Source organism: Muntiacus reevesi, chromosome 5 (assembly GCF_963930625.1).
Source record: "Muntiacus reevesi chromosome 5, mMunRee1.1, whole genome shotgun sequence".
Classification (NCBI taxonomy): domain Eukaryota; kingdom Metazoa; phylum Chordata; class Mammalia; order Artiodactyla; family Cervidae; genus Muntiacus; species Muntiacus reevesi.
In genome coordinates, this window is record NC_089253.1 from 26,316,704 (window position 1) to 26,329,968 (window position 13,265).

The 13,265-nt window shown below is 36.0% G+C and overlaps 1 protein-coding gene and 1 pseudogene across 1 annotated transcript; both read left to right on the forward strand.

The window, feature by feature from the left end:
• The first annotated feature begins 1,687 nt into the window (after nucleotides 1–1,687).
• LOC136169239 (putative olfactory receptor 8G3) lies at nucleotides 1,688–2,621 on the forward strand (annotated as a pseudogene).
• Nucleotides 2,622–7,228: 4,607 nt separating this feature from the next.
• LOC136168919 (olfactory receptor 8G1-like) lies at nucleotides 7,229–8,191 on the forward strand. Its single transcript, XM_065936658.1, has one exon. The coding sequence runs from the start codon at nucleotides 7,247–7,249 to the stop codon at nucleotides 8,189–8,191; it is 945 nt and encodes a 314-aa protein (XP_065792730.1). The 5' UTR covers nucleotides 7,229–7,246.
• The last annotated feature ends 5,074 nt before the right edge of the window (nucleotides 8,192–13,265 follow it).

Consider the following 13,265-nt stretch of genomic DNA (forward strand, 5'->3'; position numbering starts at 1 on the left):
TTGAGAGCACATGCAAAATACATGATTATATTTTAAGAAGGTTGGAATACCAAACACCTAGTGTTTGTGTTCAAAAGCCCTTTACAATTTGGAGAATAGAATAATTTTCTCACCTCCACCATTTAAATCATGAAGTCAAATTGCATAGGTCAATCTTGGTACCCTGATGCCCTGGTCACAGTGGTGGAGTACATGACTTGTATATAGACCATTGTACTCTCACCTCTAAGATTATCCAAATTAGAAAAAGTCTTCTTTTTCTAATGGTTCCTAGTGTGGGAAAAATCTATTGAGGTATAAGCATGATGTCTGTCAAGCAGTTAGATTTCTGTTTCTGGGTTCAAAGTCCAGGGAGAAGGAAGCTGGGACATTAGATCATCAGATCTCAGGTGAAGTGATACAGGTTGTCACATTTCAGATATTTTCAGCTGGGATGTTGCTAAAGAAGACAGCTCCAACTGATATAACTACTTTCCACAGACTTGTGAATCCTCTATGCATTAATTATAAAAAGCATACAAGACTACTACTTATTATAAATGGAAGGAAAATACTATGTCATTCAACATGCATATTAATTTATGAACATAGAAACTTGGAGGAAAAAAGAATACTCAGAAATAATACTAGAAATGTTCATGCTGATCGATTTTAAAAATGCTTAAATTGCTGTTTCTCTTAAAATTTATGAAATCTCTTAATTATAAAGTTCTTGAAGTTTATAATTTCTATTCTAGTCCAACCAGATTCATTGTTTGTCCTAGAGTAGCACATCACCTTATAGGAAACAGATGGGGAGACAGTGGAAACAGTGTCAGACTTATTATTTTGGGCTCCAAAATCACTGCAGATGGTGACTGCAGCCATGAAATTAAAAGATGCTTACTCCTTGGAAGGAAAGTTATGACCAACCTAGACAGCATATTAAAAAGAAGAGACACTACTTTGCCAACAAAGGTCCGTCTGGTCAAGACTATGGTTTTTCCAGTGGTCATGTATGGATGTGAGAGTTGGACTGTGAGGAAAGCTGAGCACCAAAACATTGATGCTTTTGAAGTGTGGTGTTGGAGAAGACTCTTGAGAGTCCCTTGGACTGGAAGGAGATCCAACCAGTCCATCCTAAAAGAGATAAGTCCTGGGCGTTCATTGGAAGGACTGATGCTGAAGCTGAAACTCCAGTACTTTGGCCACCTCATGCAAAGAGTTGACTCATTGGAAAAGACCATGATGCTGGGAAGGATTGGGGGCAGGAGGAGAAGGGGCCGTCAGAGGATGAGATGGCTGAATGGCATCACCGACTCGATGGCATGGGTTTGGGTAGACTCTGGGAATTGGTGATGGACAAGGAGGCCTGGCCGTCTGCAATTCATGGGGTCGCAAAGAGTCGGACACGACTGAGCTACTGAACTGAACTGAACTGAATTGAGCAGAAGATGCTTGCGATTTCCCTGCATTATGTATTTCCTCTGATGAAGGATAAAGTATGATCACAGATTTACTCTCTGTCTCTGTCTCTCTCTTTCTCTCAGACACACATGCACAGACACACACATGTGCATAAACCTCTCTCTCTCTCTCTCACGTTCATAAACCTCTCTCTCTCTCTCTTTCACACACACACACAAACACACACACACTGAAGTACACTCATTTTCTGCTTTTTTAATTAGAACATGCTGAGAAGAAAATGGACCCTATAACTCACTCCTCAGTGACTGAGTTCATCCTCAATGGTCTCACAGAACAGCCACAACTCCAGCTCCCCTTTTCCTCCTCTTCCTAGGAATCTATGCGGTCATGGTGATGGGGAACCAGGACATGATCACAAGGTTGGACTCAGGTCTCACCTGCACACCCCCATGTACTATTTCCTCAGCGATTTGTCCTTTACTGATCTCTGTCAGTCCACTCTCATTACCCCCAAAATGCTGGTGAACTTTGTGACAGAGAAAAATATCTTCTTTTAACCTGAATGTATGACTCAGCTCTACTTCTTTCTTCTTTTTATTATTGCAGAGAGTTGTATGTTGGCTGAAATGGTATATGACTGCTATGCTGCCATCTGTAAGTGCTTGCTTTATAATGCCATTATGTCTTATTATAGGTGCTTCCAGCTCACAGCAGCAGTTTACATCTTGTGCATCATTCATTTAACATTCCATACTTGCCTTATGTTGAGACTTTATTTCTGCAAGGCCAATGTGATTAACCATTATTTCTGTGATGTTTTTCCACTCCTGGAGCTATCCTGTTCTAGCATCTATTTCAAAGAATCATTGGCTCTAGTCTGTAGCTCTTTCAAAGTCCTGATTCCTGCCTTAACTATTCTTATCTCCTATATCTTCATCCTCTACAAAATCTTCCACTTCCACTCCATAGAGGGCAGGTCCAAAGCCTTCAGCACCTGTAGTTCCCACATCTTGGCTGTTACTGTTATCTATGGATCTGCAGCATTCATGTATCTGCAACCATTATCTGTGAGCCCCATGGGCCAACGGAAAGTGTCCTCTGTGTTTTATACCTGCATTGTGCCCATGCTGAATCCTCTGACCTGCACTCTTCAAGATAAGGATGTCAAATTGGCCCTGAAGAAAATTCTGGAAAGTGGAAAATGTAGATGAGTAGACTCCATGTTGGTGTTATATCAGAAATACCTTTGCTAAGATACATAATGTTTTAGCTTTATTGTTCAAATTTTTGAAATTCAGGTCATTTTCCCATACAATACATTTCCCACATTCCCTCCAGGCTAATTCTTTTGAATTTGTGTTACATTGACTGTACAAGGAGAAATATCAAAAATAAAGTCAGAGACTCTTGAGAATTAAAGAAGTTACAGTGTAATATAAAAAAAGAATACAGACAACAAGAATCACTGATGATCATCATAATGTAATAACAATATTATTAAGATAGTATAAAATATCAAACTCTGTGTCCAACAGTTTATATTAGACAACTTTCTTTAATATTCATGATATTCTTTCAAGGCAAGCCCTAGTATTGTTTGAAAGATGAATAAATTGAAGCTTGTTTACTTTGAGTAAATGTCCATAGTCCCAAACATAATAAAGACAGAGGCTAGAATGTCTGGCTCCAAAAACTGTGATTTTACCCAAAGTAATCTATTGACCTCAGGTAACTGTGGGTAAGTGTAAGGACTTCCCAGTAATTTCTTTCTACACATTAAGCTTCTATCTCCTGTGAGACTGTATTATCTTTCGCTAGATCTCTTCAATTTGATTTTCACTTTTATTTCATTTGATTTAATGAAAATAATCAAAATATTTCAAACTTGTGTTGATCAAACAAAAAGATCAAATGCAGAGTGAATGCAGAAACTTACGGTAAAACTAATCAAAGGGATTCAAATTATCATGCTTAATGCCAACAATTTTACAAATAGCCCAACATGTTTTTATCTCTAGGGGCTTCCCTAGAGATGGTAAAGAATACAGTGGTAAAGAATACAGCTGCCAATGCAGGAGACGTGAGTTTAGTCCTTAAGTGGGGAAGATTTCCTAGAGAAGGAAGTGGCAACCCACTCCAGTATTCTTGCCTGGGAAATCCCTTGGAGAGAGGAGCCTTGCGGGATACAGTCCACAGGGTCACAAAGTGTCCACCCAAAAACAATCTTGCCAGTAAACTACAACAATAAATTTATGTTAACAACTACTCATAATAACCCCAAATTCTGTAAGTTGTATTATTTTCACACCCTTTTGCCACATAAGTTTTAAGCAATTGTTATTTCTTGCCAGTTTTATCTTGGAAACATCACTTCTCTCCCCTCATATGGCTCCTTTTTAACTTCTGGTCATCAACATCCGGTAACTATAAATTCACATGGAACTCTAAATACTCAGTGTCTTCTGCCTCTTCTCAGTTCAAACCGTCCTACTCATCACTGACAGATCAAAGTTCTTTGCGTACTGTGCTGCCTTATTCACCTGTAGTGTCCAAATAAATGGATATATATATATATATATATATATATATATATATATAAAACTTAATTTTATTTACCACCCATGTAGTTCATTATCCACTTATTCATCAATGTCAAACATTTATTTTCAATTATTACATATTATTTGACTTAATTTTCATGTTATTTGTCTTATTATTTGACTTAATTTACATTAGTACTATAAAAGAAGGCAAAATGGTCACAATTACAACTTCTACCTTAGGCATGATTCTTAGTATGTTATATATAGTCCAGAATATGTATGTGTTTGAGTATATATATATATATCTACACACAGACATACAGACACACAGACACACAGACACACAGACACACACACACACACACATATATAAATCAGCTAAATCAGAACATAAACCCTGTCAGAAAGGAAAGAATGGCTTCTATGGGTCCTTCAAATTTTTAATTTCTAAGTAATTATAGGATCTGTTTACTCCTTGTTTACATTCTTTCTATATCTGACCTTTACCAAACTCCAACTCTCTTTCTCACTTATTTTACTTGGCACAGTGAAACAGCTTCAATCATAGTCTGTTCATTTATAAGGTGGCATTCCAGACACAGAGTATTCTTCTCCAAACATGTCAGAATCCTGCAGCTACAGAAAACCCAAGCTAAAAGATTTTTGATGCATGGGTATGGTGGATTTTCCTTGAATCTGAAAGAACTCCAGTGGGAGGATCTCAAAACAAGAGATCCTCTAGAACCTTGTTTCTCAGAGTGGTCTATAGATGAGAAATATTGGCAAATACCTGAGAAACTTTATTTAAAATGTATAATCTCAAACCATACACAAGACTTACTATCAAAATCTGCTTTGGACCAAGGTCCTTAGGTTATTCCTATGCACATTAAAAGTTGAGAAGCTTTTGATAAATAATGATATCTGACCTCACACCCTAAAATTTTGACTTAATTGGCATAGAGTTCACCCTTTCTATATCTGACATTTACCAAACATTCACCCTCAGTATTGAAATTAAAAAAAAACAAAAACGAAAACAAAATAAGACAACTTCCCTGATAATTTTTTAATGAGTTTAAATGAGTATAAAATTGAGAAGCATTAGCTTCCCTTGTGGCTCAGCTAGTAAAGAATCCTCCTGCAATGCAGGAGACCTGGGTTTGATCTTTGGGTTGGGAAGATCTCAGGGAGAAGGGAAAAGCTACGCACTCCAGTATTCTGACCCGGAAGGATTCCATGAACCCATAGTCTATGGGGTCACAAAGAATCGGAGACAACTGAGTGACTTTCACTTTCAACGTAACACAAGTATAAACCGGTAAAAGTAACTGACTCTTCTTATATTTAACTATAAGATCTCTCCTGACTTGAGTGTGCAATTACCTTGATTCAATCATTTCTAAGTATGGTTCCAATTTTCCTATTTTAGAACAAAAAGTGAAAATATAATATATAAGAATAGAAGTAACATGAAACATAAGTGCCTAATAAACTATTTTATATATGCAACTTAGCAACTAGAATCATTACCAGTGAGCACCTAAAAAAATAACAAATTAAGTTAATATTCTGAATTCTTACTCCATAACTTTAAATCCAATAGCATATAGATTTGACTTTGAATTAATATGTATATTTTGTATTTACATATAAAATTGATTAAATACATTTTTGTATAAGGATAAATGATTTACTTCATCATACTAAAATTTGTTGCCATGTTAATATTAAGATAACTTGTCAAAATGTTGTCCAGTCCTCTAAAACCTTTTATTCACAGAGTGGACTGGGAACTAGTAGCTCTGGCTAGAAGCTTGCACGAGATGCAGAATCTCAAGACCTCAAATGCTCCTCAGAACTGCTGGATGAGGATCTGATCATGAAAAAATATCCAGGTGAATCTGTGAAGAAATCGTAATCACTAATTGATGAGTTTAAGACTGACAAAGAATCCCTCTTGAAGGGAAAAGTTAGACAACTGCAGATCAGCTTCAAAAGGGGCTCTGAGACCTGGGCTGTGCTGGCCAGGTCAGAAAGACAGCAGAAAGCTGGGTACCTATCATTCCTGACACCAATACAGAGTTATCTTCTGAGTCAAAGGAAGCATGTTGCAAATAAAATTTGGTGCTGAGATTTCCAGCAAGAAGAAGGGTGAGTATATTCATCTCACATTTGTGGCTTGAGACTATTAAGTCAGGAAATACTAATGTGAAAATTCAGGCAAATATTCCTCATATATTCATGTATGGGATTATGTATAAAATCCCATTTATATCCTCAGCACTAGACAATTGCTTGTTATACAGAGGAGAATAAGTCTGATTCGGTGCATCATCTGACTTATAGTATATCTCAAGTCTAAAAATGTGCTGTTTAGAAATGACAGTTTTTTGAACTTGAATTAGGAAGGTTAAAACAATTACAAGGTGTTGGAGAATGTTTTCATGATGATTTCTAACTTAAATAAGATTGAAAAGAAAAGAGAACTTATTTAGCACACAACAGAGACAAAGAGAATTGGTAGGATTATTTCATGTGAAAAAAAGAAAAAAACATGTAAAAAGACAGACAGCAGCTACCTGCTTCTCCTTTAGCCTTCAATATTCCCCAGCATCAGAGTCTTTTCCAATGAGTCAGCTCTTCACATCAGGTGGTGAAAGTATTAGAACATCAGCCTCAGCAACAACACTGTCCAATGAATATTCAGGGTTGATTTTGATGGCACTCATAGGAAATGGTAACAATGATATGGCATCATCAGGTAGACAGATGAGGCAGTTCATGGCTGAAGGTGAAGAATTAAGAGATTCTGCATGTCACACTTTAAATCCCAACTATAGATGCCCTCTGTATATGTCCCTGTATACGTTAATCTATATTTATATGTACACACACAAATGTATATATATGGATATGCATATCTTACGTATGTATGTATTATACTATGACTCATTCATCTATTCATCAGTTGCTGAAGATAAATTTGAATTATTTCCAATTTGGATTGTTATGCATACAGCTGCCATGAACGTTTTAATGATGATAAGCATGGTTAAATTTTTTAATAGAAAATATATTTATTATATTTGAAAATGAGGCTTTATAAATATTGGATTGAGAGGTATTGTGATTCCATAAATAGACTCAGAGTTAAGTGATTATATAGGTCAAAAGGATACCTAAATAGTGAATCATTTATACGGAACATTCTACTGCAAACGAAAAAAAAATCAAAAAGCAAAATGGATTCCCTCCAATGACTGTGTTTTTCTCTTTCTCCTCCAGAGACTATGCAGACAGAAACGGCAGCAGAAAATCACTCCTCAGTGACTGAGTTCATCCTCGCTGGGCTCACAGAACGTCCACAAATCCACCTGCTCCTTTTCCTTCTCTTCCTGGTAATCTATGTGGTCACAGTGTTGGGGAATCTGGGCATGATCATACTGATTGGGCTCAGTTCTCACCTGCACACCCCCATGTACTATTTCCTCAGTAACTTGTCTTTTATTGACCTCTGTCAGTCCACTGTCATTACCCCCAGAATGCTGGTGAACTTTGTGACAGAGAAGAACATCATCTCCTACCCTGAATGCATGACTCAGCTCTACTTCTTTCTTCTTTTTATTATTGCAGAGGGTTACCTGTTGGTTGCAATGGCATATGACTGCTATGTTGCCATCTGTAGCCCCTTGCTGTATAATGTTACCATGTCCCATCAGGCCTGTTTCTCCTTCCTTTGTGGAGTGTATATGATCGGATTGGTATGTGTATTCTCTCACACAGGCTGCATGCTTAGGGTTCATTTCTGCAAATTAGATGTTATCAACCATTATTTCTGTGATCTTCTGCCCCTCCTAAAGCTCTCCTGCTCTAGCACCTATGTCAACGAATTACTGGTTCTATGTTTTGGTGCACTTAACATCTTTGCCCCCATCCTGACCATCCTCAGCTCCTACATCTTCATCATCTCTAGCATCCTCCACATTCGTTCCTTGGAGGACAGGTCCAAAGCCTTCAGCACATGCAGCTCCCACATCTCAGTTGTCACTTCTTTGTATGGATCTGCAGCATTCATGTACCTTCAGCCATCATCTGTGAGCTCCATTGACCAAGGGAAGGTGTCCTCTGTGTTTTATACTATTGTTGTGCCATTGCTGAATCCCCTGATCTACAGCCTCAGGAATAAAGATGTCAATGTTGCCCTGAAGAAAATGCTTAAGAGAATATTTTTGTGACCAGACATAAAATGAGCAAGATATTTTAGATCTAGTCTTTGCTTATTATATTGCATGGATTTATGGTTCTGAGAGAGTCAATTCCTAGGCAGGTTGATAAGAAGTCCGGGGGTCCCCAACAAGAGAAGGATCTGGAATTCTCAAGGAGGAGGAAAGGACGGACTTTTTCTTTCTTTCCCTCTTTACATTCCTTAGTCCTAGTCACATAAAACATTATTAAGCCTGGAACTGATGATTACACAACAAACAACTCACTGTAAACTCTGTACTAAGGATTATATAGCAACAATGTATGCTGCTTGAGAAGTTTCTCCTTCCTGACAACATTCTGGCTAATCCTGTTATTTTAAAATATAAATTGTGGGAGTGGGTCTGATAAAATTTTCACAAACTTGAGACATTATTTTAATTCACTGTAATAACTAAGTAAAAGGCATATAACTCCATTGCTAACACTAGCAAGGGGGCACTCCCCATCCCCCTTTGGATATCTGTGTCAGAAGCGTTCTCTCTTTTATATTTTCATAAAACTTTATTACCCCAAAGCTCTGAGCGATCAAGTCTTGTCTCTGGCCCCAGATTGAATTCTTCTCCTCTGGAGACCAAGAATCCTGGCGTCTTTCATGGTTCAGAAAGCACCTTTCAGTTCTCTTACTTCAAAATCCTTACCAGAGCTTAAAATCTGAGTTAAGAACTCCTTCATGCTTTGTAACACTGCTCAAACCAGTATGCCTCCTACAATGCCATTTATTGTTTTGGGTATGTAGTTGCCTGCTTATTGTTCAAAATGCACTGAACTGTAATGTTCATAAAGGTCACCCTCATGCATGTATTTTACTGCCATATCTGCAGGACCTAAGATCATTTCTGGCACTAGAAAGACCTTGATAATTTTCTTATTTCTTTAAAAAAATATTTAGGTTGATGGGGTCGCAAAGAGTCAGACATGACTGAGTGACTGAACTGAAATGAACTGATGTGAAGTCATATATCTCTCATACTGTCTTTATCCATTACTTTCTCCAATTAGCTACACATCACTTTTAAATGTTAAAACCAGTTAAATTTATACCTGAAGAGTTCTTCAAAGGTCTGCAATAAAATTGATGGCATCCGAAATTATGTCTATACAAAAATTTAGAAAAATGGAAAGTAGCTGCTATATCAAACCCCAGGTACTATACCTCGTGAGCACCTGATTTCTTAAGTCATTAAATAAAGTTAACAATCCAATATCCTTGAAACAAAAACTCTTGGTTTTCAATCATGCAGCCTACATGTGTTAAAAAATAATATGTATATTTGATATCTGATGGGTCAACATAGCAAATCAGAGGTACATTGGTATCTGGAACTTGAATACTCCAGTCTAGAATACCATGATTTCCAACATCCAGACTAGAAAAGAACATCACCTATGTTGACATTGAGAAAATTCTTAGCATGTAGAATTTTATCACATATAAATTAAAATTCAATAAATTTGATTTCAAGATAAAGAGAAAATATGATGACCTATATTGCTGCAGTCAGAATTGTGGATCTTCCTAGATTGCCACGTTGAACCAGAACATGAATTTTTTATTACTCTATATATTAAGCAATCAACATTTAGTAAAGTTTTTCACAGTAAGCGACAGATCTTTATGTTATTCCTCAATATTTCTTTTATTTATAGAGTTAGATAAAGTCATCAACTTATTATACTTGTTAGGAACTTTTCATGGGGTTATGACAGTAAACAGTTGAAACCTTCCTGCAGCCTACATGTTAAAATGTTTCAAGTATTACTGTTTTATAAATACATCATGGTATCTAAATACAGTTAATAGAGGTCAATGAGAAAAGAAAATCATTCAAATATTGCACACAAAGATTTTTTTCTGTTTTTTTTTTAATTTATCTTATGTGAAATCACTTTAGAAAATTCCTTTAATGCATGTCTTAAAAATTTCTTAAAATTTTGAATTCTTATATAGCTTGACATGAAGTTCACTGGAGCTCTAATAAAATCTCTCACATTTTTGTTTCCAAGCTATAATCTAACAAACATGATAAATTACAACTATATGGCACGATTAAACACTTGAGAGTCAGTGGGAGAAAAGGGACTTGCTAATTGTAACTTTTCCCAAGAGCTGATAGTTGTGGGATATGATCCTAATGGGAGATCATTAGCATTACTTGTTCCTCATCTTTTGTTAGCATCAATACTCAGAGTATAAATCACAGTTCATATCAAGCAACCATTGCAGAGGGCCATCAACTTCAACCAGTGATTCAAAGTTATTACAGCAGAGTCTTCTAGGTTACAGCCCTACAACAACAAGAAATCCTGCAATGTCAGTACTCAAAACTATCCACCAGCATCACTAGAACCATTTTTCCCTTCATGGAAATAGAGGAGAAGAATACACGACACTGATGTTTTGCGGAGCAAGAGGGATGTATCTGAATCCCAGTCCTGGACTTTAAAAAGTTGGATCTCCTGTTCTAGCTCCCTCACAGTGCACTAATAGATGAGAGTAGCTATTTTTCTGTCTCCATCTGTCCTCACTCTAATATCCACACTTCCTGAGGAGCAAAGGTTCCCTTATCATCTCTCTCTCCCTGCTGGATAAAAGTATGGCCAGTATTTCTTTGTTTACTCACTTCACCTCAGGCTGTATGAGAGCTTTGTTCACTTGTGTTGGAGTCTATGTTAACTTATTACTACACTCTTTTCAATAATTTCATTTAAAAAGTCATACTTATTGATACTTGTATGTAAGGCATTGTGCCAAGCACTGTATTGAGTTTACCATCTATTACAGAAGAAAATTCATAATTAACTCGTAATAACTGATACAGAAATAAGCATGTGCAAAATGTAAACTTGAGAAAGGTATTCCTGAGCACATAGTAAACTGGGGTTTCCATTATTAAAGCCCTTAACTTAAGGACCCTAACTATTGAAAAAATTTCATCAGGTACCCTGGGAATGTGTGACAGACAGATAAAGAAATATAATGAGTCATAGAAGAAATTCTGACAAATGCTCTTGTGTAATAGTTAAATCCTATGATACCTGGTGGGACATAAAAATAAAAGATTTTGTTGTTGGGTGATATAAATCATTGAATGACAGAAATTTATTCAAGCTTTATTTGTGTTTTAGGAAATATTAATAATTAGAAAGTTAATATTTAATAAAAATTTCAAATTTCTGAATCATTGTATGCATTTAGATAGAAAGGAGGAGCAAGAAAAAGTCTTAAGAAAAAATAAAATAAATTCCAGCCATCATAGTAGAAATGAAAATGCCACTGAGACAAAAGATATAATGGAAAGAAACTCAATAGGTTAAGATTGAAATAACATTGACAGTATTAAGATCTTTCCAAGGGGATGGGACTGTGCTAAGCATATCATAAGAATCATTTACCTGAGTTTACACAGAAGGTAGATTTTAGTGTTTCTGTTTTTCAGATAGTTGGAGAACAGACATATCTCAAGACCACATAGCAAGAATGGGGTTGAGCTGAGGATTCAATCCTCTACTGTCTAACAAAATTAGGATTCATTAGAATGAAGATAAAAGTACATTTAATCCAACTACCTATTAGGTGTGTCCTTAGAGAATATCTGCTATGTGTGTGGTTATTCAGTCTGTACTCAAACTTTTATGATTGTCAGCTCAGGATGTGTCTGATGATAGGGATGTTTGTCTTTGCTGTGAAACCAAATATTTCTTCCCATAGTTTGAAGCAGTTAATTTTACCAAATCTGTTGAACGTATACAATAAGTTCAGTACCTCTCACTGCCATGTGATGAATGTTGAGTTAACTGTCTTGTGCCACATGAATTTTTGCTTTGCTAGAAAAAAGTATCCTTGATTATTTTAGCCATCTTAAAATACCATATTTCTAGATCATATTTATGAAACTGTATACCTTTTCCTATATCACACACAGTATTTTACTTCAAACTGAGCACAATAGTCCAAATATTGCTTGAGTGTTAAGAATATAAATTTCTGTTTTCTAGAACCTACTCATTTCCTTTTCAAATCAAAAAAAAAAAAAGATACATTGATTTTTAAAAAGCATATCACTGTTGACTAGTATTGAATTGACACTAAAATTACTTATTTTATTTTGCATGTACCTTACTAATCCACATCTCTACCATCTTTGAATCCTATTTAGAACATGTGCAAAATACATGATTATATATAAAAAATGTTGGCATACCAAATACTTAGTGCTTCGCATAGATCTGTCTTAGTACACTGATGCCCCGGTCACAGTGGTGGAGTACATGACTTGTATTTAGGCCATTATACTCTCACCCCAAGATTATTCAGATTAGAATAAGAAAGAATGGTTCCTGGAGAGGGAAAACCTTTTGAGGTGTAAACATGGTGTCTGCCAAGCAGTTATATTTCTGCCCTCTGTGGTCAAAGTCCAGAGAGAAAGAAGTTGGGACATTAAAGCATCATTTCTCAGGTGAAATGATACTGGTCTTCAGATATTTTCAGTTGAGATATTACTAAAAAAGACAGCCCCAACTAATATAACTACTTTCCACAGACTCGTGAATCCTCTATACATTAATTATAGAAAGCATGCACTACTATTACTTATTATAAATGAAAGGAAAATTCTGTGTCATTCAACATGCATGATATTAATGTATAAACATAGAAACTTGAAGAAAAGATGAGTAATCAGAAATAATACTAGAAATACTTTTTGGACTGGCTTTAAAAATTCATAAATTGTTGCTTCTCTTAAACTTTACGAAGTAACTTAATTATAAAGTTCTTGAAGTTTATAATTTCTGTTCTGGTTCAATCAGAGTGATTGTTTGTCCTACAGTAGCAGGATATACTGGAGAATTCCCTTCATTATGTATGTCCTCTGAAGTGGGATTAAGAATGATCTCTGCAGAATTACTCTGCTTCTCACACAGACAAGCACACACACACATAAATATGTGCACAAACCTCTCTTTCTCTCTCTCACACACACACACTCACACACAAGTACACTCATTTTCTGTTTTTTAAACTTAAAACCTGCTGAGAAGAAA

Excerpts from the sequence above, each read along its gene's own strand:
- LOC136168919 (XM_065936658.1), top strand. The coding sequence starts at position 7,247 with ATGCAGACAGAAACGGCAGCAGAAAATCACTCCTCAGTGACTGAGTTC.